We start from the raw sequence: 24,339 nt of genomic DNA, 5'->3' as shown, positions 1-24,339 counted from the left end.
CACACACACAAAAGCAAAAAAGGCTCCAAAACCCCCCAAAGTGAAGAAAACTCAAACCTCAAGTGAGAAAACACCCAACAGGTGAGATTCTGAAGCTCTCAGATTCATTTCCTGATTGACATGAGGTCAGACAGAGGGGTGCTGGGGGTCCCTGGGGCCCTGGACATGGCAGTTGTGTCACCTCACGCCCTTGGCCATCTCAGGGTTTAAGGAACAGCCACGAGGAACCTTGACACAGAACAGTCTTTCACAAGAAGCTAGGGATGGGCCTGGAAGTACCCGACAGCCTGAGTCTGCCTTCTGCCTGGACTCCCGCATCAGAAAACCCCCAGAGCAACAGAAGTTACACATTTCAGGGATAAGAGCCTGCCCCCTTGCAGGAGAGGACTTCGGCAGGACAGGGGACGGCATCCCTAGGCCAGTCTCTGGCCACCAGGTTGTGGGGAGCAGCCAGGGTTGGACCCCCACAAACTCAGAAGAGATGGGGTGTCAGAGCAGAGGGTGCCAATCTAGGGACATTTTCAGGGGGCAGGATAGAGAGGAGACCTCAGGCTGTTGAAAGTCACTTTCATCATGGTCTCCAGGGCTCCAGTATGTTCCTGGATGAGCCTCCGAGTGGGAAAAGGGAGAAGCCATGTGTTGCTGGTCCGTTCCCTAGGGCCCTTGGGGATGGTGAGGTGACACAGCAGGCAGTGGCTGCGGGAAGCTGATGGGCTGGGGGAGGCACCTGCTTTTGAATCCTCCTCTCGGAGCTCCCTCACCCCCACCTACCCCAAATTCTCTGGCACCCCTAGGACCCCTACCAACGGGGTCTCTTTCTCCTTGCAAGTGGCCGTCGGCTCTGTTAACAGAAAGCAGTCAGGCCCGAAGCCTGACTGTACAGGATTGGCCCAAAGATGGGCCTGTCTGTGACCGCCAGTGCTGGGCGCCCACGGGCCAAGATGCTGAGTCACAGTTCACCCGTTAGGTCCCCTTCCCCCTCTGAGGCTCTGGAGGGAGCCGGGGTGCCCACAGAGCCACACCTCTGCCACTTTTAGTTATCTTTTTTATTCTTTTCTAAATTAGGTGAGATTTCAGAGGCAACCATGAAGTGGCAGAAACCTGGTTGGAAGAGCTACCAACTTATCTTCTCTTTGGTGACCACAGAGCGGGGAAAAAAACACACAAGAGACTAGCAGGGTCTCCCAGAGAAGAAAAGGATCCAGCAGCTCCCACAGGGCCACACGCCCCCATCTTCTGCAGCCCCCTCTCCAGAAATGCAGGGCTGGTGTGGCTCACCCCAGGCCCGTTGCCCTCGGAGAACCTTCCTCTGAAACTTATCACAGATAAATATCAACTTGTTTCAAGCCTTCAGGAAGTATTGGGGTCGGGGGGAGGCTCAGAGCTTCATCTTCGCAGAGCCGGGAGGAGGGGAAGCCTTAGAAGAGGCCCTGCCCTCCACCACTTCCTACCGCCGATGGCTCAGAGGCAGCCTCCACCATCGGAGGAGGGACAGCCCTGAAGGTGGAAAGGCTGGGTCTCAGCTTCGAGTCTCACGCAGACCATGGCAGGGGGCCTGGCTGGGCACCCCAATCCACACTGGCAGCCGGGACAACCTCACAGTCGCCGACTCATTTCTCATCAGTTGCGGCTGGACAGTTCAAGGCCCCAAGAGAGTGACGTGCCCCATGTGGTCACTTTTGATTTGCTGGGCGAGTAGAGGTGACACAGAGCCGCCCGCCCACATCTGTCGGGCGGCAGGCGTGGGGGGAGCGGCCTTATCTGCACGATCTGCTGGGGTTTCAACCACACGACAGCTTGGAAACCCAAGGCTTCCTTTCTGCCGAGCGAGTGTCAGCTCAGGCTGCTGTCAGGAGAGTCTGCTCCCCGAAGCACAGGAGGGGACAGGCGGGTACCTCCTGTGGGGCAGGTTACATTCTGCCAAGGACAGGCTGTGCAGCCAGAGGCAGGAGAAGCTTGGGGAGAGGATACCACGCTAGCCATCGGGGACCCGACTGTTCTTCTGGGCTGGGGGGACCACCTCCAAGGGACAGACGCCAGGCAAGGGGCACACATCCACCCCAAGATGGCACCCCCTCTCTCTGGGGGCTGCTCCGAGGCCTCACAGCTTGGAAAGGAGCAAAGCCAGTGCCCAAAACCATCTCCATCTCCTGGGGGTTGGGCCTGGTGGAGCCTAGGTTGACCCTGGTGGAGGCGTCCACCCTGGCTGGATGGGGATCGAGACCCCAAGGACAAGGAACAAGAAGCACGACTGGCACATTTACTTTTTCTTTCCCTGTTTTTTTTTTTTTTTTTCTTTTTTCTTTAAACCTAAGGAAGCAGGATCTGAGAAGACAGCACAGCAGTATCGGCCTCCCTGGGCCTGAGGGCCACATGTGCGTCCCCTCGGAGGGCATGGCAGGAGGGGCGGGTAGGGTGGGGGGAAGGCCTGGTGGTGGCAGCAGGACCACCATCACACGGCGGTGCGTGTGGGTGTGCTGGGCTGGTTTAGCCGCAGTGTTTTACACAACCAGCCAGCAAAATCCACTTCTTCCACCTCGGACCGCTTGATGAAGGTGTGGTTCTGAAAGGGAAGGAGTGGTCTGAGCAGTCTGGCTCTGGACAGATGGCTGGAACCCCACCCCAGGGCCAGCGACGTGGGATAGGGTCTCAGGCAAGGGGCAGGCCGCTCCGTGCCCCTCCCCCTAACCTGACGCTAGAAGACCCCAGTGCGACAACCACAGATGTCCCCAGGCGTGGCCCCGTGTCATGGGAGGCAGGGCTGCTTGCGTGAGGACATCTGAACTGAACCACAGGACTCCGTAAGGACAGCAAGTTCCCCGTGTGTCCTGTCCGGGCGGTAACCACCAGCTGAGGAGGCTCCTGAGCCTGGAAATAGGGCCTGTGTGGCTGGGGAGCAGGATCGCGCCTCCTCTGTCAGTTTAAGTGACCCCCATAGTCACCCTTCCCATTTGGAATCGTCAGAGGTTCCTGGTTCAGAAGGCTGGGGGGGTCTACGCCCCCAAACGACATCTGTCTCTTTCACCCCTGGGGAGGCACGACCACTCCCACCTTCCTAAAGGGGGCTCAGGCTTGGGTGAAAAAAAAACAAACCAAGGGACCAGGGTCCCTGCGGTCAAGACAGCAGTCAGCCCTACCCAGTGCGTGGTGTCGCCTGGGCAGAGACCTGGATGTGGGCCTGAACTGTGTGAACAGCACAGAGCTGGGTTGGGGGGAGACCGTGGGGGTTTCAAAGTTTGTGCTGCTGTTCCCTTGGTCTGTAATGCTCCACCATGATACGTGGGCTTCTTTTGTCATGCGTACCCCAAACACACATCACTGGACTCAGTAAGGAGCTTCTAGAAAGAAGCAGGTTGATGGTGACGCTGCCCTACAAGGTGTGCCAGGCCAGGCTCACACTTGGGGTCACAGCAGACTAACTACAGCCGGGACCCGCAGCTAACAGAGGTGGGCTCAGAGGGTACCTTTCTGGGGAAGGTGCTGGAGCAGGGGCCACAGCTGGGGAGAGAGCAATAGGACATGTCCCCAGAGGATCAGGACCATCCTGTGCAAAGGTCCTGAGGTGCAGAGCTGGAAGAAGGCTGGGCAGGGGGGCCCTGCAGGTGTGGGCAGGGCACAGAAGCCCAGCAGGAGGCGTGGCTAGGTTATTCACACTTCCACGTCACAGCCACCCTGAGAGGCTGCTTCTCCCCCTGTGCACACCTAGAATGCATGGAAGTGTTTTCTCTCTGAGACACAAAACATGTAAATAAGGGGCTGTCTGTCTTAGCAGACAGCCTGGCTGTCTGACTCAGAGAGTCAGACCCGGCAATGGAGGAAGGCCTAATGTCCACGGCAGACGTGGGTGGAAGGTGCTGTGATGGCCACCTAAGGCTGGCAGGCAGTCCTGCTGATAGAAGGTCAGTTCTGGTAAGCAGTGTGGTTTAGTGGAAGGCAGATACCCTCGCGGTGCCCCCAACGCCTCAGAGGCCACTCATTCTGAGCCCTAGCCCAGGGCACGCAGGTCCTCTGTCCCTGGGGAGCTGGGGGGACCTCAGCTGGTCTGCATGGAACCCTCCAGTGAGCCAGGGAGACCCACATGGGTTCTGCAGCTTGCCTGGCCTCCATATGCCAGCCCACGTCATCAGAGCCCGCTCAGGTGTTCACTTGGGGCACGGAGGGCCTGCTAGGGACCCCCGAATCTTCAAAATTTGGGTGTCACTCACCATCAGCATCTTCAGGTCTGCTCGCTCAGCTGGGTTCTTAATTAGGCTGCGGGTCCCAGGAGGTAGGAGAGAGGAGAAGCAGGCAGTCAGTGCCGAGGGGAGGAGCCTGCATCCTTCTGCCCTTGGCCGTCTGGGCCATGGGGGCGAGGGGCCCCACTGCACCCTATGGTGTGAGAGCAGGATGCCTGGCCCGGGAGGGAAGGGCGAGGGCCTGGGGCCAGGACAAGAGGGAAAGGGATGGAGGGTGGGAAAGCCCCACGCTGCTGCTCGCTCAGAGGCCTAGTAGCAACTGCAGCTAAACATCTAATAAAAAACCCCAAGCTCGAGTCCAAGTGTCAAAATGGATGTTTTTCCTTCAGAAAAGCAGAACTACGTAAAGGCAGTTGTTCAGGGCAGCTCAGGGCTGAGTGGCGGTTCTTTAAACTGACAGCCTCCCGGGGCACAGAGAGGTTCACAGGGTAGTGGGGGATGGCAGCACCCACAGCCGCAGATCAGGTGCAGGACATGCAAGCCCGGGATGCCATGTGTGCATCTGAACACGCAGGGCGTCTGGCAGACCGGCCCTCGGGGGCCACGGTCCACTGGCTTGAGGCCGCATCACCCACAGAGGGGGAAGAGGGCTGTCTCCTTGAAACAGGCTTGGAAGGCTGACCTGGGAGTTGGGAGGTAACGGGCTTGAAGGGCCAGCAAACTGGGGTGCCTGCTGGCAGAAGGCAGGGTGGAAATTGTGTGATTTCCAAAGAGTCTGGTTTCACTTGGGGTGGTGGGGGTAAGTTGGGGATGAGACTCAGCAGCTCTGGGAGGGGGACCGATTCTCAGGTGAGCTCGAGTCCCACCAGATGCTGCCATCATCTAGCATCCCCGAGGCCCTGGCCGTCACCCCAGGAAGCAGGCAGCCTGCTCCCTCCATCCGCCCCATCTTACCATTTATTTACAAACTCCTGGAAGTCCTGGGTGAACACACCGTTGGGCAGCTTGGGAGGAGGCTGAGGGACAGACCAGATGGGTGGGGGTCAGAGGTCAAGGATGGTTTGGGAATCAGGGGGAAAGACACTGCCTAGCCGTGCAGCCCCTCAGGACACCTCTCATGGAGGCAGAAGGCACCATCCTACTCCCTCCAGCAGCTTCCCTGGGAGCCCTGCTGCCTGCCCTGCCACCTGGGCCGGCCTCTTCCCAGGTTTTCTTTCAAGAGCTCTCGTGTTGGGATCACAACTGGTTCTGGAGAGAAGGAGAAGGGGCCATGCCATCCGCCTCCTCTGGAAGTGCCTGGTGTGAGCTTAGGGTGTGGATCTCAGGGAGGCAGCAGCTGCTGGGGTTTGGGCCTGCAAACTGGGGGAGCCCACTCCTCCACCTCCTTGGGAAGGATGTGCTAGCCGGGCCTGGGCAGTGCTGCTGGGTGCAGAAGTGCTCTCACCAGAGCCACCCGTCCAGTTCTGTCATCACTGACCCTGCTCTGAGCTGCTCACCTTGAGAGCCAAGCCTGGGCCAAGGCCAGCCACCCCAACAACCCAGGGCTACCGGAAACCATGTCTGTCCCAGAGGGCCCAGGACAGTGATGCAGCCATGCTGAGAGGGCTGGCTCTGGGGTCAGTTCCTGCTGGGCCCTGTGCCGTTCCCCTCCTCATGCCTTGATGTACCCATCTGTACAGTGGGCATCCATGATGCACTCTCACGGGCTGGGGCTCCCTGAGGGGAGGGGGACACCTGAACCATCTCTGAGGAAGTGGGAGGACTCACGACCTCACACACAGACACTAAGATGCTCAGAGAAGGAGGTGCGGGTGTCAGGGCGCCTGGGCCCTGGCACTTAGCCCCCGGGCTCAGAGTGACAACTCTGGGTTCGTCTCTATAAAGATAAGAAAACAGCCCCCTGGGGACAGTAGGTCTATATATTGCAGGTAGAAGTGAGGCCACACGTCTTCACACCTAGTAACAACATCCTATTGAAGACAACGGTCTCCGTCTCTCCCTGCAGCCCCTCCCCCACACACCTCACAGTCTAAGTGTCCAATTCTCTTCTGAGGAGGGGGGAACGCCTTCCAACAGGAATAGCTTACTCCCGCTGGTGTGGAAAACCCGCCAGCGGGGCTCTGGGCACGCACCTCGTTCACGATGTAGTCCAGCAGCTCAAAGATTGCCATGGCCGGCCGGCTGTCCATCCCGTGACCTGCCCGGGGCAGAAATGAATTCGGGTGAGATGGGCAGGTGGCCACCGTGCTTCTGTCTGGCGTCAAGGCCTGAGTGTATGGAACGCGAGGCCGACCACCCTCCTCCCACCTGGCCTGAACCACAGGGCAGGCTCCCTGGCCCGGCTGCCCTCCTGGGAAAGGAACTTCTCTCCTGACCCTCCAGTGAATGAGAAAAAGGAAACAAACCCCAAACATGGAAACAAATAGGAACTTTGGTTGACAAGGGATACATCTGGCATGGGGCCGCGTCTGGGCTGTTCCAAATCCAAACCCCTGCTCCCGGTGCAGGCAGGGCGTTTGGGGGAGGGGGTGGAGGGGGTGGCGGTGGGCAGGCAGCTGTGTGTATGACCTTGCCCAGATCTGCGGGCTCACAGTGGTGGCCGGCTACAGTGGCTGACCCCTGTCCTAGACCCAGCTGGCCAGGCCTGCATTTGGCAGCTGGACTTTTGCCTTCTGTCCCCTGTCCTGAAATGGGCACTCGGGCTGGGGCCGGGCTGGGGGAGGTGCTGGCAGGCGAATGGCCTGGCATAGCCCACTGCTCCTCCCTGCCTGGAAGGTTGGGGCATCATTTGGGAGTCAGGCAGGGAAAGGAGGGGCCACAGCCTGAGGACACAGATTTGGGTGGGGGGTTCTCCCCTCGGAGGAAGTTACAACAGCCCAGCAGTCTGAGCAGGGAAGCAGAGGGTCTGGGCTTGAAAATATTGTGAAAACCAACTGATGACACACATGTCTATCCATGGTGAACAAATGTCACGTAGTGGAATATTATGTGACCATAAAAAAGGAGCGAGGCACCGACACTTGTGACGTGGATGGACCCTGAGAACATGACGCTCAGTGAGAACAGCAGACACGGAAGGACACACAGGCTGTGATTCCACTGATGGGAAACGTCCAGAACAGGCAGATCCACAGACACAGAGTGGGTTCCTGGTTGTCAGGGGAGGGGAGAGGGACAGGGATTCCTTCTGAGGTGACGAGAATGTTCTGGATTCAGATAAGGTGGTGGTTGGACATCCTTGTGAAGGTATAGAAATCCAGTGTTATTAGCCTGAATCGAGTGGATCCTATGTTATGTGAATTCTATCTCAATAAAGCTGTTAGGAACCAGCCAACCAACTGCAGTCTACTGCATAGTCCTTTGGTCTCAAACTTAATTCAACTCTCTTCCAGTCACCTGACTTAAGAAAACTAAAATAAAGTCACAGATCCCTAAGTGCTGTTGCCTAATTATACCATCTGAGTTGTGACCATGACCCTGAGCCAGCCCTCAACATGGTGCAAGCATCAGCCTGAATCTCACAGGTGGCTGGTCCAGGTACCGTGAGGCCTCTGTGGGACACAACTCTTCCTGCCCATGCCGGGCTATGCAACAGGGTTGAAGCCACCAGCCACAGGAGGAGACCCTGAGTTGAGTTCCTTTCAATTTGTGCTCCCCAAAAGGTTGGACCTGACACAGGAGAGCAGCCATGGCAGGTGGTGGCTGCAAGCCTGCTTGCTGGGCAACCCTTCGGCTTTTCGTATGTTTGAACGTTCTCGTGATAAAATGTGGGAGAAACCATCCCCCTACCCCACCCCGGCCCTGGCTGAGGATTGAACCTCTCGACCCAGCCAGCTGGCAGCAACAGGTGCAGCGGCCCCAGACGGGAGGGTCTGGGGCACTTGCAGCACTGTCTCCAGAAGCCACAGGACCATCTGAGGACTGCTGACCGCAGGGACTACGGCCCAGGGGGACAGGTGGTGCTGAGAGGGGCCCGTGGGGAGGCAGCTGCCATCCCCAGCCTCTGGGGCCCATCCAAGCTGGAAGCCCCAGCCTGGAGCCCTACCGCTGATGGGGCGTCCGGGGGGCCTCGGCCGCGGCGAGATGCTGGGAGGTTCTCCTTCCGCACCATCGACCATGGGCCGGCCAAATATGGCCTCCAGCTCCTTGGCATCCGGCGGGGGGATGGGGTACCTTCCGATGGACAGTTCCACCAGGGACAGGCCCATGCTCCAGATGTCTGACTGCACCGAGTAGTGGGTGCCTTGTAGCCGCTCCGGCTGCAGGGAGACAGGGAGAGACACCCCAAGGGTGACAAGAAGGGGCTGGCACCCTGGGGCCCCCTGCACCCCTGTCCCACTCTGGGATCCCTCCAGGGGCCCAGCGACAGAAAGCAAGCCATTCCGTCTCCTCCCTCCACTCCATCCACCAGAGCTGACAGCAGCCCCCCACAGACTCACAACCCACAGCTGGAGAGTGCCCTGCCCAGGGACATCTTGTTCTCGGGACAATCCCAAGACTGACTTCTCACAATTTGCTCTTAAAATCGCCTGGATGGCTACTAAAATAGTGACTCAGAAATTGACCGACTATTCTCCCCGACTGGACTTTTACTAGCAGCGGAGAGGAGCTGGGCAGAAAGACAAAAACCCAAGTGAGAAGACGAAGGAGACTGGAAATTCAAAGGAGAGGAGAAACCCAGCAAAGACAGAAATGGCACAATGGGCAAGAGTAGGCTTCTGCAAAACCTGGAAAACAGGGAAAAGCTGACAGGGTTGGTGGCAGGGAGGATCACAGAAGAATCTAGGGACACAGCGGGTCGAGGAAGGACTCACAGACATGTAGGACCGCGTGCCCACGAAGGAGTTGGCCATGGAGTCGATGAGCTGGCCGCTCACCCCGAAGTCACACAGCTTGATCTCCCCTCGGGAGTTGACGAGGATGTTGGACGGCTTCACGTCTGGGGGCAGAGCCAGAAGTGAGGACACTGCCGCCCCTCACCCCCTGCACGCCGCAAGGCCGGGGTGCCCTCCCCTTACCTCGGTGCATGATCTGGTGTTTCTCCCGGAGGTATGCCAGGCCCCGCAGAACCTGCAGGGAGCCGCAGGGCGCTGTCAGGGGGACTGTCCCCAGGGCCAGGCCACAGTGGCCATGGACAGTCACCACAGTCACCCACCTCACCGACTCTCACAAAGACCCCCGCCTGTGACGTGGGCAATACTCTCTCATCTGAGGAGGGGCTGGGATCCCTGGGAGCTGAGACAAGGCCTAAGGCTGTGAGTGTCCGGCCAGCCCCCTGCCCTGGAGGTCACCCCAGCCCCAGGGGCATCCTCTGTTAAGCCCTTCACTGTTGGGACTGTGCTCAGGCTCCCCAGGTTGACAGGGTGAAGGATGGAGAGGCTGTTTCACCGAGTCAGCAAGGCCACAGTCAACGATGACAGCACCGTGGGACACCATGTGTCTGGGGTCACAGCGTCTCTTCCCCTCGCCCAAGGCCTGCACGGGCTGGGGAGCGTTACCCCACTTCACGGGCAAAGGGACTTGGCCCGCTCAGGCACACAGCTGGTGGAGGCTGGCAATGGCACCTCTGCCTCTTTGAAGGGGGCCACGCTGATGCCCACCACTGGCTTCCAGGGGCTCCTTGAAGCCTGGTCACCTGGAAGCAGGGAAGAGCAGTAATGAACCCTGAGAGTGCAGGGCCAGGCGTGCCTACACACTTACCGCGATGCTGACCTTGCCCAGGATCTCTTCGGGGATTCTCTTGGCTTCTTTCAACACCTGGTCCAGGGAGCCGCCATCCTGGGGACAACACAGGGGGCAGGCGAGCTGCTCTGAGCCATTGCCAGGCCAGGGCCTTGGGACACCAGAGCAGCAGGCTGGAAAACAAACCACTTCCCAGGCTCCTGGCAAGCGGGTGGTCACTCGTGTCTGCAGGAAAGAAGCCAGACCACAGCCAGAGGCGACCCGCGGGCCCAAGGCAGGGACTCCCACTGCTTCAGGGGCTCAAGAAGCAGAAAGGCTGCCACCATGCTCCCAGGTGGCTGAGCTTCCTGGAACCCAGGCCCTGGCTGGACAATAGGACTCAACCTTCCTGAGGTTGACAGGTAGTGGCAGGCAGAGCGGAGCCACAGAGGCCACTGCTCCATGGGTCAGAGGTCAAGCTCACAGCCAGAGCACCAGACAGTGTATCCGAGTGGGCTCGCAGCTCTGGGGCCTGGGTCCCCTTCCAGCAAGCCGGCCATGGCCGTGGAAAGGGGAGCGAGGCCACAGGGGTGCCAGCACAAGTGCCCAGTGCAGAAGGGAGGCCAAGCCCATGGGTTCCCTTACTGCTCCCTGGCCGAAGCCTCCCCGGCTCCGCCAGGAAGGCCTGATGGCTGATCGGCACAGGGGAAGGGGAGCAAGAGACAGCCACTGCTCGCTGTTCTGCCCCTGGTACGTCCATCAAAGGACCTGACACAGGTCACCCTAGTTGGTTCCCTGACCCGGGCGGGGACCCAAATCCACAAGCTAATGAGGAAACGACAGAAACCCAGGGTCTTGTGCAAGGTCTTGTGCAAACGTGGAGACCACAACTCCAGGGGTCGCCGACTGGCCCACAGCACCTCTTGGCCACACGGAAACCCCCCCACAGTGTCTGGCAGCCAGAGCTGGACCTGGGGGATGCTGGCAGGGGTGGTCGTAATGGGAACTCGAGGCTGGGAGGACAGCCTGTTTTCTCTCTCCCCTGCTCCAGGGCCCCTGTGGCCACCTGCTGCCCCAGGAGGCCTCTCACTTTGCTGGGGGGGTGGGGAAGAAGCCTGCAGCCTCGGGGATGCCTAGTCCCCCTTCCTAGCCCTCTGTCCCCACTGTGTCTGGTGAGAAGGGCTGTGCTGAGAGTTCTGGAAAACCCTAGGCCCTCTGACACTTTAGGAGTCCATGCAGGGTCTACGGATTTGCCCCAAACTGAGGGCGAGTGACCGTGCACGCGCCCACGGTGGGTGTGGCTGGAGAGGAACCCACGGGACCAGGCGGCCTGGTGCACCCAGCAGACAGGCTGCTGGCCCAGCCCCATTCTACATGCTTGGTGAGATGGGAATTCCTTTTCTTCTCATTAAAAAAAAAAAAAAAAAAACTATTTATTTATTTTTGCCTGTGCTGGGTCTTCACTGCTACACTTGGGCTTTCTTTAGTTGCGGCAAGCAGGGGCTTTTCTTCATTGTCATGTTTAGGCTTCTCACTGCGGTGGCTTCTCTTGTCATGGAGCATGTGCTCTCGAGCACAGGCTCAGTAGTTGTGGGGTACGGGCTTAGTTACTCCATGGCATGTGGGACCTTCCCAGACTAGGGATGGAACCCGTGTCCCCCCAGACTCCCAGGTGGACTCTTAACCATTGGACCGCCAGGGAAGCCCTTCTTCTCATGGTCTCAACCTTAAAGGAATGTTTGGAAAGGATCGTGGTCTCTCTCTCTCCGACTTGGCTCCTGATTTTCCGAAGAGCTGTGATACATCTGTGTGATGGTGTTCAGGGTGAACATTCATGCGGAGATGGGGCCAGGAAAGGCCCCAGGATGGGGTCTCAAGGTGGCTTAGAACACAGTGAGGTTCTTCTTCACCTCGCCCCCAACATTAGAATGGGCCATTCTCTGTGAGGGACCATCCTGGGCACCATGGGCAGCATCCCTGCCCCCCCAGAACCATCTCCCTGGTTGGAACAACCACGAAGGGCCTCCACATCGCCCACTGGGGAGCCCCTGGTCCATAGCTGAGGAGACATCGGACAGGATGTGGTACGAGAGGCCCCACGGCAAGGTCCCTCTGAGCCCGGGTCTTATTCCTTATGCATGACTGTGAGCTTTCAATTTGCCCCTGTGTCCTCTGAGCGTCCCAAAGCCCTCCGCTCATTGAGAAGGGAGCACATGAATAGATCCTTCTTTTAGTACCTTTTTTTTTTAAAGATTTTTTAAAATTTGTTTTTGGCTGCCCTGGGTCTTTGTTGCCATGTGAGAGCTTCTCACTGCGGCGGCTTCTCCTGGGGGCGGAGCACAGGCTCCAGAGCTCGGGCTCAGCTGTGGTGCACAGGCTTAGCTGCTCCAGGGCGTGTGGACTCTTCCTGGACCAGGGATTGAACCCGTGTCCCCTGCACTGGCGGGCGAATTCTTAAACACTGGACCTCCAAAGAAACCTGATACATTCCTCTTAAAAATTCAAACGCAGATGAACTGCACCCTGATCTCCCAACAATTCCACCAGCCCTCCCGAAGTGTGACTTATTTTCTTCCAGATTCTTCCATGCTCCTGCACATACATCCATGTGCACAGAGGAAGACCGCGTTTTCAGCCTGTCTGTCTGTCCATTCATCTGTGGGTTTGTACGATACACACTTTCTTCCTGGAGGACTGCTCCTCTGGAGCGTACCTATGGGTTTCATTTCTCCCCTGGAAAGTTGCCTGCTGTCATTCTTTACCTCCCCTTTGCTGAGGGACACATCTGATTTTTCATTATTGTAGAAAAGGGACTGCTTTGTTTGGTAGATTTGACTGTAGGCCAAGAAGTACCAAGAGGTGCCTCTGAGTGGTCTGTCAGCTGCTCCCTGGCCACTGCAGCCCCTGAGACACCACTGTCCACTGGTCCAGGCCCCTTGTTCCCCCCGGGAATGGGTCTGGGTGCCGGGGCAGCCACCAATTCTGCTGTTTTCCGCACTGGTAGATGAGTTTCTCCTTCTGGGCTGAATTGGGACTGCTCATCATAGCTGGTAGGCTTTTTCCACAAGCTAGAGCTGGAAGCTCTCCGGTGGGAGAGGAGAACCAATGCAGCAGGGCCCTGTGTACAGGCAAAACCTTGCCCCATCCTCACCCCATCAGACAGACACAGTGTGACATTCTTCCAGAGTCCCGTGAAGGGAGGTGGGGGGACTGCAAGAGCCTCCCGAAGGATCAGCTCTGTGGGCCCTCACCTGCTAGCAGAAAGCAGGGTGCGCAGGCCACACTGGAGCCCATGTCTTGGAGTTTGTGTGATCTACATGTCCACCGCCCTCTTATGCTTGCTATGAAAGTGAACCAGAAGAGCCCAACCAGGAGCTTAAAGCATGAGCCCAGCAAGCAAAGAGAATCCAGCATCCCCCCAGCACCATGTGTGCTGCGGGAAGAAGCCTCACAGGAACGGATGCTTCACACCCACTGAGAGTGGAGGGGGAAGAAGAGGGGCGGGGCTGGGACGCTGCCTCTCCTTTGCCGGGAGAGAGGAGCCTCCTGACTCAGGATATCCAGGGAGCAGGGGTGGGGGTGGCTGAAGAGGAGCTGGGGGGACATCCCTGGTGGTTTCACGGGGTCTTAACGACCCCGTGCTTCCAAAGTGGGGAGTGCGGGTTTGATCCCTAGTTGGGGAACTAAGATTGCATGTACCGCGCCTGTGTGCTGAGTCCAAAAACAAAGAGAAGAGGTGGGGGGCAGGTGGAAGAGAGGAAGGAGAGAGGTGGGGGTGGGGTGGGGGGTTCATTACAATACAGCAGAGGCCTCCTCAGACCAGAGTGACTTCACGTCCATTTCTCGCCCTGACTCTGCCTGACTCTCATCTGCAAGGAGGTGGCCAGGTGGGTGGGCAGATACGACCACCTTCTCGCCAGTGAGAAAGGGGCACCCACTGGGCACTGCCACGCGAGGGCAAAGCAGCTGGGGGGAACCCTCCCTGCGGCTCACATGCATTCCTGGCGGGCTCTTGCTTAAATTCATTTCCTGCCTTCATTACAAAACCATCAGAGAGGACAGTGTGCTGGAGGCCGGGCGTAACGGAAGCTGCCTGCTGAAAGCCACACTGCATCCTGGTTTTGCAAGGGCCCCCGAGGGCCGAGGCCTGGACGGCTGGGCTCGGGCAGGGCTCTACCTGCCGAGGGCGGGTGGCAGAGCGCCGGCAGTGTTTCCTCCAGGAGCCTTCAGCTCTGACCACTTCTGCTTTCATGACATTCAATCCCACCCATTTCTGAGCCTTGAGACCAGAGTTCCTTAATGACAGGGTGCATAGGAATCAGCCGTGGTTTAAAGGAGATGGGCACCCACCCTCCACTACAGAGGCCTGGTCCCCACGGGCCTGAGCTGGGGATCCAGCGCTGTGTCCCCAGACCACACACTCCGGCCAGAGGGCACGTGGGAAGGAACAGTCAAGCGTTTCTTCGAGCAGCCCTCCCCAGGTGGGCCTGCTTAGGTTCACAGACTTTCCTGTTTTTTTTTTGGCAGCACCACATAGCAGTGGGATCTTAGTTCCCTGACCGGGGATTGAACTCGCATCCCTCTCAGCAGATGCGCAGAGTCTTCACCACTGGACCACCAGGGAAATCCCAGATGCAAGGACTTTCAATGTAGCATTTTTACATAACGTGACAGGGACTGGGAACAACCTCAGTGTCCGGCAACAGTGCTTCATAAGTTACCCGATGGGTGCACATGGACGCCGGGACGACCAATGGAGGGAACAAGATGGGGCCAGCTCTGAGCACACAGAGAGCAGTGTCTCCCATGGATTCGGGGAGAAAGCAAAACTGAGAGGAGGCTATGTGGTGCTTAAGAAACGAAGGAAGCTGTGTGCAGGGTGTACAGAGCTGCACCGCCTCCCCACCTGCACTAGGCCCCCGGAACAGGCCAGGGCTCTGGGGGTGGGCTCACCATGTGCTCCATACAGATGCTGATCTCGCCGTCGCTGTAGAAGGCCCCGTAGAAGCCCACGATGTATGGGGAGTTGCACTCGTGCAACACTTGTAGCTCTCGAATGATCTGGTTCCGGATGGCTGGCTTGATCTCCAGGTGGATCAGCTGCGGGGGAGATGGGGGCGGGGTCAGGGCCACACGGCTGAGGGGCCCGGCAAGGAGGGGTCATCCACCTACTTGGGAGTCGAGGACGCACAGCCAAGTGCAGACTTGAACGGGAATGTTCACAGAATCTGGAAGGTGGGAGCAACCCGTACGCCCTGAATCAATTGAAAGAGGGACAGGCCGAGGATGCTGTCCCTCCACGCATGGAAGCTTCACTCAGCCATGATGAGGAGAGAAGCCCTGACACTCACTATCACATGGATGTGGCCTGAGAACATAATGCTAAGTGAGAGGAGCAGACACAGAAGGATACACAGAGTGTGATTCCACTAATGGGAAACGTCCTGAACAGGCTGATCCTCAGACACAGAGAGTGGGTCTCTGATTGCCAGGCCTGAGGGTGGGGCGGGGGAGTGATTGCTCATGGGGATGGAATGCATTTTGGGGTGATGAAAATGTTCTGAAATTGATGATGGTGATGGATGCACAGCTCCATGAATATACTAAAAATCACTGAGTTAAATACTCTAAAAGGGTCAATTGTATGGTAGGTGAATTACATCTCATTAAAGCTGTTTAAAAAAAGTATCATCAGAGGCAACACTGTCCACTTGGTTACTGGGGGAGCTCTGTGAATCAAATTGTACAGAGTGTCAGCCCTTCCCAGGAGCAGACCCAGCAGTGCCCTGTTCGACGGGGCAATTGCTTCACCGCTGCCCCTCGTCGGGGTGGGTTCCCCTTCCCCTTCCCCTGCCAGCCAAGAGACCAGAGAGAGCCTCCCGCTGCCCCCCTGGGAGCCTGACTCCCCTTCCCTTGAGTTCAAGTCGACAGAAAGGATTGTCACCAAATTCATCATGATACCTGGAAAAACGAGGAAGGAAAGGACCGCCTAGAGATGCAGAAGACAGCTGACAAAGGGCCCAGAGCAATGCCCAGCTACAAACTCCAAGGAAGCCAAGATGCCTGGCAGGAGAGAGCCAGGCTGTAGATTGCTGACCTGGCTGCTCAGAGTCCCAGGTGCCCCAGCCACTGCGATACAACAAGGCAAGGGTATAATTCCCACCCACCCCTGTCAGAGAGGCAGAGCCAGAGCCCAGCTATCTGAACATGACCAACTCAACAGACATTTCTGTGCAGTTGATTACGTGCAGGGCCAGTGATGAGCAGACAGCAGAGAAGGTCCTGCTTGGAGGGGACATGGCACTGGGAGTGGGTGAGACACAGGCAGAGCAACCCCAGGTGGTAGAGGTGCTGATGGAGGAATCACAGACAGGTGCCCCAGGATTCCACTGACACTGAGGCCAGGCCTCAAAGGATGGGTAGGACTCAGCCAGATGGACAAGGGATGGTGGGGGTGCCAGGTGGAAGGACAGAGAGCGGCCTGTTGGAGGGGTGTGGGCCAAGTTCAGGGGGCACAGTGTATGTGTGGGATGCACACGAATGCCCCTCAAAACCTGGAGAATTGTGGAAGACTCTGGCAACATGGTGCCTGGTGCCCACGAGGCCCCCAGGCAAAACCTCCCACCCCTACTTGAAGGTTGCCTGCAGAGCCGAGCTCTGGTCGCAGGCTCTTGGACAGCGTGCCTTCCCACGGTCAACCCCAGCAGGATGGCTCTCTCTTGTGAGGGGATACCCAGCACGTGCCCACAGACTAGGTCAACTGCAAAGAACAGACCCAAGAGGATTCAAGTCCAAGCCAGACAGCGGCCAGCTCAGCCTCAGGTTCTCAGGAGAACAGAGCTGCTGGTCTACGGGCACGAGAAGGCACATTGGGGTTTTGTGCCAGCTGACTCAGGGCCATCACTCCAAAGAAGGTGGCCAGTGTTGGGACGTGGCCTTGGGTAGGCCTGTAACCTCCGTTCTTAAAGCCAGTGGGACCGAGGGGAGGGACACACACAGAGGCTGAACACACATTCCTTTGCTGGGAGCACAGGAAATCAGGAGAGTCCTGTGGGCACAATACACACTGAGTCCATCGGGACTCAGGACGCAGGAGGAGTCGGGATGCCAAGCTGGAGTCCAGAGAACATTTGGAAACCAGCTCCCTTGGGTCTTGTGGGACTGGCCTCACTGCTTGTGTGGAACTGTTCAGGATACTGCCCTGCCCATCAGAGGGCCAGGAGGGACCAGAGCCCTCAGCAGGATCCCTGCTGATCCTGCCAGCCCCACCTTCACCCTCACACCTGGGCCATCTGATAAGCTCATACTCTTGGAATGCATGGAATTCAGACTCAGCTTCCTGGGAACTCGGAATTCCACCAAGGGTAGTGGAGGAAGGAAGTCACTGAGCCTAAACACCACTGTGTCATGTCCATTTCCCCACCTGTGTCCTTGGCTGGATACCGGCAAACAGGCCTTTGGGGTGAACTGGCCCTCCAGGAGCTCTGGACCCCCATAGACCAGTTGAGGGCTCCAGGGCCACCGGGGAAGGTCTCCCTGAACTGTGTGACCCTGGGTGCGTGGCTGCACAGGCCACAGGCAACCAGAGATCACGCCTGATGCAGAACAAAATCTGAGACCCACTCCTCCCCAGTTTTTTAACCCTTCTTTTTTCCTTTCTTTCTTTTTTTGGAGTCAGTTTCCCAATGAGGGATCGAACCCTGGACCTGGCAGTGAAAGTGCCAAGTCCTAACCACTGAACTGCTAGGGGAAGTCCCTTCCCCTCCCTCCCCACCAAAGTTCTTATTTTCAAAGGATTATAGAAGCTCAGGAAAGTTGCAAAAACAGCAAAGAGAGTCTGTGACCGAGGCGGGAGTCAAAGCGGGGCACGGACATAACGTGGAGCAGGGCTACTAGCTAGACTACACCTGCCCGCCTCTCCAACTTCAAACTCTGAAGCCCCACTTCACAGGCTTTAAGAAAGCTGTAGATAAACTCTCAAAAATCCGTGGTTATATAAGTCAGGTTATCTACCACCTGCAAGAGTCCTGGCCAACCTGAAGACCCTTCCGACCCTGAGGAGCACTCTGAGTTCAAGTCCCTACCACCCCAAACTGCTGTCTGAATTTCATGGCTGCCCTTCTGCTCCCCGGAGTGGGGGGTGCTTTGGGGAGAGCAGGGATTTCTGGGGCTGCTCTGGTTTGGAAAAGGCGGCCTGCGGAAAGCAGACAGAAATAAAAACGAAGGGTTGTACATTTCAGGAGGGAGGGGCTCGGCAGGCAGACAGCCAAGCGACAGACCCCAGCAGAAGCCCCAAGTGCACATCTCCCAGGAAAGGCGGGCCCTGCACAGATCCCCTGTCGCCAGGGTACGGGGTGGTCAGGTGTCCAAGAATGCGATTCAGAAACCACAGGGTCCAGATGATGGGATCCAAAGAGGGGGCTTTCTACGTCAACACAACGGCCCTGGGGATGTGTGCAGGAGCCACTGTCCCCCGGTGGGGACCTCCTCCTGTTCCCCACCCCCGACGTCTCTCAGGGACCCTCCCCCACAGACCAGGAGGGCACCACACAGCAGGCCTGATGAGGGTTGTCTCAGCATCAGGGTCTGCACTGAACAGGGAGGTGATGGTCACTTCACATGACCCCGTGGTAAGGCCATGGCACCCAGTTGTTGGGTCAGGCACCCATCTAGAAGTCACTGTGGAGGTATTTTTAGATGTGATTTAACACGGGAATCATCAGACTCTGAAGGAAGCAGGTGACCCTCTAAGTGGTGGGCCTTATCCAATCAGGTGAAAGCCTTCCAAGAAGGGATGGGATCCACCTCCAGATTCAGCTCTTCCCTGGGTCTGGAGCCCATAGGCCTGCCCTGCCGACTTCAGACCTGCCAGCCCCTATGACTGCCCGAGCCAGTGTCTACTCTTCCCCTCCATGCCCCCAGAGGTTCCCCCTCTCTGGAGAACACTGGCTAACACATGTCGTTCGGACCCCATCCCCCAAAAGTGACTGTCGCTCCCAGCAGCCGGTCTTGGTGGGCAGAACTTTCTTCTTGATGTCAGGGGGCAGCCGGCTCTAAGGGCACCTGACTCTCCTCTCTTCCATCTGCTCCTTTCTCAAGCCAGTCCGTTCCTGTGAATCTGAACTGTAGCCACAGTCGGGATGGCAGAGGGTGGTCTTAGAGGAGGAGCTGCGTGAGGCAAGCCTGCATTGCCACAGTCTAACTAGAACCCAAGCTGGTGGATGGGGCCTCTGAGCCCAGGAGCCAATCAGAAAGCAGATGCCTGCACCCTTCAACCTTCCCTCCCATCTCCAGGGAACCTGTCCAGACCACTGACCACTGGCGCCCACAGAGCATAGGGACAGAGCAGTCGCCCTACTGCCAGTTGTGGCTCACCTTTCTGGCCATGATGAGGCCCGAAGGTCTGTGCTGGACCTTGGTGACCACTCCGCCATTGCCAGCTCCCAACTCGGAGATCCGTTCGAAGTCATCGTCCTTGAGTTCGCCGACTTTGGCCTTCTGGGTAAGGAAGGCTTCCAGCCGCTTCTTCTGCTGCTCGTCAAGTTCTAGCTCCTCTAGCTTCTTCTGGAGGTCCACTAGGTGTGCTCTGCAGAGACCCCGAGAGCAAGGGTGAGCGAGAGTGAGTGAGCCACCAGAAGATGACTCGGTCTAAGTCAGGGTCACCGTGCCACCACTGCATCCCGGGCCCTGGGGTTTGGGGCCAGCAGGTGAATCAGACTTGTCTCTTGTGCTTCAAGAGCCTACCATCTGGTAGGAAAGACAGACAATCCACAGACACACAGCCGGCCTCCCAGAGAACTAGCCACCTCTCACCACATCATAATAAAGGTTAGGAGATCTCGGGGATGAGCTGTAGGTCGATGGCTCTGATATCAGACCCAGGAGGCCTCTTTCCTGACTCAAAGGCTCAGGCCACATGGGAAGATGAAGGAACCATGGGGAAAACCCCAGGGTTCAGGAAGTGGAGGTCCCCAGGATTTTTCATGAGGATGGAGGAGCAAACCGAGACTCAGAATGGCCTCAGAGCAAAGAACCAGAACCTAGGGGAGGACGACAAGAAGCTGCTACACCAGTGCCTCTAATTTAAATGGATTACACACAGCCACTGGATGGGGAAAGACAGGGGCATAATTTATAAACGGTGCAGACAAATGCAGGGCATTCCGTTCCGCCAGCACGCGCTTATTATATCCCAAGCATTACTGTAAACACTAGGCGTTTATACGCACACACATTCCTAGACCTGGTGATTAAAAACCAACCACATATATGGCACTTTATTGGGTGATTTAGGGAACTTTCAAAGGAAATGACAGTATGCTATTTTCCCTGGTGACTTGACTTTGAACCAAATCCTGGAGTTGAAGGCAGCTCCCTGTAACAGGCAGGTGGACACGAGCTCAACGCTCAGTACCCACAAGGACTAACTCGGGGCTGCCCAAAAGAGAAGAACAGGGACTTCCCTGGTTGTCTAGGGGTTAAGAATCCACCGTGCAATGCGGGGGACGTGGGTTCAATCTCCAGTGGGGGAACTAAGATCCCACATGCCGTGGAGCAACTAAGCCTGCAGGCCACAACTAAAGATCCCACGTGCCACAACTAAGACCGGATGCAACCAAGTAATTTTTTTTTTTTTTAAGAAAAAGAACATAAGCTATGTGTGCAATTAAAAAAATTCTAGCCACATTAAAAAAAAAATCAGGCAAAATGAACTAATCTGGAAAGCATATTATGCTTACAGCTCCCCTGAATTTGGACACACTGTGTGTCAAGGGCTGGCATGGCCAGGGGCTCTAGCCAAACAGTAACTGCAGCTCTAGAGAAGAAGAAGTGGCCCCCAGCCACCACTCCCCATGGCATTTATACAATTTATTCATTTATTTAGTGGCCGCCCTGTGCAGCACATGGGATCTTAGTTCCCCAACCAGGGATCAAACCTGTGTCCCCTGCAGTAGAAGCTCAGAGCCCTAACCACTGGGCTTCCAGGGAAGTCCGTCTCCAGGGCACTTAGGCCAAAGCTGATCACCCAGCTGGGGAAGACCTTTTAGGGGGGATTCAAGCAGGAGATAAAGGAGGAGACTGGAGTCCTGGCAGGAACCTTCCAATCCCCAAGATCAATCATGACTTGCCTACAACTTAAAGAGATGTGAGCGAAAGGACACCCCAGAGCAAGATGACCTGCCGCTGGGCGGATGTCAACCTGAGCTGGTAGCAAGAAAAGGTCGCTGGGAGGTAGGTGCCACATCGCGAGCAGGTACCAGAGCTTTAACCAGTTCACTGAGTTCTCAGGATCCTCCTGGGAGGCAAGTCTCTTGCAGACCCCAGCCCTTAAGGGAAGGAGAAGGCTCAGAGAGTCGGTAACCTGTCTGAGGATCACAGGCAAGGAAGTGGCATAGGCTGGAGTGAATGACACCTGTGTCCAGTCTGCCTGCAAAGCCCGGGCTCACGGGAGCAGCCGCCTGAGCCGGGACCTGGATAAAGGGGGAAGAAGGATGTGATGAACAAAGGAAGGAAGGCAAAGGAGTAAATGTATGTGCCATGACTCCTCCACTGAAGGGCTGAAGAGGCAGCTTTTGTGGCCAGACCCTCAGATCCTGGAAAGTCTTCAGTCTGCCCAACAGATATCTAAAATGCATTCTGGAGTCAGCTGATTAATCCATCTTACATTTAATGGCAATGCCACTGTGGTTATTAAAAAACGAAACAACACCCTGGAATTCCAATGGCCGGATTCTTCTAATGGGGGAATTCTTGAAGGGATGGAAATCACAGATCACATTTTAAGAAAAAAAAGAGAGAGAAAGCAACTATGATGAAGGAGTTCTCTTGTAAGAATAAGTGGATTTTTTGGGGGGGTGGTGGTGAAGGGGCTGAGCCACACTGCTTGTGGGATCTTAGTTCCCCGACCAAGGATTGAACCTCTGTCTCCTGCATTGGAAGCTTGGGGTCTTAACCACTGGACTGCCAGAGAAGTCCCTAGAATAAGATAATTTTTTGAGAATCAGGAACACGTCCCCACATTGAGCTGCACCCTCGGGGACAGAAAAAGATGTGAACTTACACACATATGCATTAAGGTGCTCCTCCATCATTTGGTTACAGGGAGGCCAAGTCCCCTGAGAGGCACCAAACATGCCATTCTCCCATCACCTCTGGGTTCTCACAGATTACACCATGAGCAAGGCACACAGACCCCGGCAAGGGGTTTCTAGGACCGTCCTGTTCCGCTCCAGCATGGAGAACCGAAGCAGGGAGGTCAGGGATGTGCTCTGAAGACAAGTCTGCCATCGGGTAACCCCAAAGGCCCAGGTTCTTTCTTTGTCCCCTTCTTTCCCCTCAAGTCCTCCTGTCCCCCTCCATGGCCTCAAACCACCACCACCACTTCTCCAGCCCCTCAAGAATTTGTTAATCCATTCAATTCAGATTCTCTCTGTTCATTTGCTTTTCAGGGGTCCCAGCAGGCCCCCTGACTTCTTTCTTGCTCTGAGTTCTTTCCACCTCTGGCCCTCCAAATCTCCCTCGCTCCCCACTTCTCCAGCCTCTCTGCCCCTATCAGGATGCCTCACTACTCTCCCCAGGTTCAGCAGCTCCTCTCCCTACCAGCAAAATCTTCTCAGGCTCCCTTCCCCCCAAATTCCCTGAGACCTTCCCTCATCTCTCAGGCACCCTCTTCCCCTTTTCTTGGACCTCCCTACCCCATGCTCACTCCCAGGGACCCTGCCTGCCCCATCTTCTCCTTTCAGGAACCCCAGGCGCCCTGTTCTTAGAATGCAAGGACCCCTTCCTTCCCTCTACATCACTACTCAGGGACTCCTCCCCCTTCCTCCGATTTCACTACTAGGGACCCCTGACCCATCCTCTCCCCTCAGGTGAGGATCACTATCATAGCTTCACTCTGTAGGGCCTCATATCCCCGTCTTATCCCCGCAGGGGCCGATTCACTATCAGACCATCATCTCCCAGCAAGAACCCTGCCCGAGCCCAATTTCACCATTCAGGAACCCCCTCCAGCCAATATCATACTCAGAGTACCTCATCCTCTCCTCTCCTCTTCAGGGACCCCTCCTCCGACCTTGCTACCTGGGCCCTCTCCCCTCCTTTCAGGGACTCCCCCTTCCCAGATCTCGCTACTCGGGGCCTCTCCCCTCTTCTCTCCTCGACCCCGGCCCCAGACCTCGCGACTCTGGGACACCCCCCCGCCCCCGACATCCTGTCCTCTCCCCGGCCCCGGCCCGGCCCACTCACTCGGAGGCGCCCTCACTAGTGGGGGACGGGCCCTCGGCGATGGCGGGGTTGATGGTGAGCGCCGGCAGCACCGGCTTCCTCCGGGCCAGCATCGGGGCTCCGCGGGCCGGCGGCGGCGGCGCCTCTAGCCGGGGCCCATAGGGGGCGGGCCGGGAGCGGGCGGCACCGACGCGAGCCCGGGGCTGCGGCCGCGGCCTAGGCCGGCGCCGAGGCGACGAGGATGGGCGGTGCTGCGGATCTGGGGCGAGGGGCCCCAAAGGTCGCCGGGGCTGAAGCGGCGGGATCGGGGCCGCCGCAGCCACCGAAGCCGGACAGGGGCTGACGCTGCAGCAGGAGCCCGGGAGGCGGAGGGAGGGGAGGGGGATCTACGAGATCGCGGGCCGGCCTCTCGCGAGAGCCACCGCCTGGGGAGGAGCCGCGCGGGCCCAGCCCCTCGCCCCGACGCGTGCGCACCAGCTTGGGGCTGCCTCCCGAAGGGATAAGGGGCGGAGATTGACGCGAGACTGTGCCCGGAGCGTGCGCACTCACTCGCCTCCTACCGAGCGAGTGCGCATGCGCCTGGGGTACAAGGAAGGGACGCAGGAGGAGGCCGGGCGACAGGCAGGATGCGGTGGGCAAGTGCTCGTGGAGGAGAGGTCAGCCCCTCAGAACCTTGCTGTTTCCAGACTGGGACTGTGTGAGCCAGCAAAATCCTCAACAGTTGTGGGACACTTAAGTTGTCAGAGTCAACTTAAGACTTTTTGCCAATTATGAACATATCCTGTAAACTCATAATGTCAACCTTCATGAAAGAGACGTCATTTAAAAACTTTTGTTGTTGTGAGTATACCTAATATAAAACTTACCACTGGTAACTGCATGGCTCAGTGGCATTAAGTACGTTCACACTGTTTTGCAACCATCCCCTGCAAACATCTCCAGAACTTTCTGTTTCCAAACTGAAACTTTGTCCCCATGAAACACTGACTTCCCCAGACCTCCACTCTATAGTAATTGTCCTTTGTGACTGGCTTATTTCACTCAGTATAATATCTTCAAGGTCCATATATATCCTCAAGGTCCATTTATGTTCTCGCATGTGTCAGAATTTCTTTCCTTTTTAAGGCTGAGTAGTGTTCCACTGCATGGTTAGACCACATTTTGTTTCTCAGTTTTTCCACTGATGGACTTTTGGGTGTGTCTCCCTTTTGGCTGTTGTGAATAGGGCTGCTACGGACAAGGGTGTACCAATATCTGTTGAAATTCCTGCCTGCAATTA

General features: G+C 57.0%; 1 protein-coding gene across 1 annotated transcript; it reads right to left on the bottom strand.

Annotated features, from left to right (window-relative positions):
* Nucleotides 1-1,013: 1,013 nt before the first annotated feature.
* Nucleotides 1,014-23,463, bottom strand: MAP2K2 (mitogen-activated protein kinase kinase 2). The gene is made up of 11 exons (XM_065918027.1): nucleotides 23,082-23,463; nucleotides 19,212-19,422; nucleotides 14,790-14,936; nucleotides 9,876-9,953; nucleotides 9,194-9,245; nucleotides 8,990-9,114; nucleotides 8,221-8,434; nucleotides 6,308-6,372; nucleotides 5,130-5,191; nucleotides 4,206-4,251; nucleotides 1,014-2,563 (listed from the first exon to the last, which is right to left on the bottom strand). Exons 1-11 carry the CDS (start codon nucleotides 23,171-23,173, stop codon nucleotides 2,453-2,455), a joined length of 1,203 nt encoding a protein of 400 aa, XP_065774099.1. The 5' UTR covers nucleotides 23,174-23,463; the 3' UTR covers nucleotides 1,014-2,452.
* Between the last annotated feature and the right edge of the window lie 876 nt (nucleotides 23,464-24,339).

The sequence above is a fragment of the Muntiacus reevesi genome, chromosome 1 (assembly GCF_963930625.1).
Source record: "Muntiacus reevesi chromosome 1, mMunRee1.1, whole genome shotgun sequence".
In the NCBI taxonomy this organism is placed as follows: Eukaryota; Metazoa; Chordata; class Mammalia; order Artiodactyla; family Cervidae; genus Muntiacus; species Muntiacus reevesi.
Note: the sequence above shows the minus strand (reverse complement) of the source record. Positions and strands in the feature narration are given on the sequence as shown.

Coding starts and splice junctions, on each gene's coding strand:
- MAP2K2 (XM_065918027.1), bottom strand. CDS start 23,173: ATGCTGGCCCGGAGGAAGCCGGTGCTGCCGGCGCTCACCATCAACCCC. Junction 14,937..19,211: donor GCCTCATCATGGCCAGAAAG/GTGAGCCACAAC, acceptor TCTCCCCCGCAG/CTGATCCACCTGGAGATCAA. Junction 6,373..8,220: donor CCCCGGACGCCCCATCAGCG/GTAGGGCTCCAG, acceptor TGCCCCGGGCAG/GTCACGGGATGGACAGCCGG.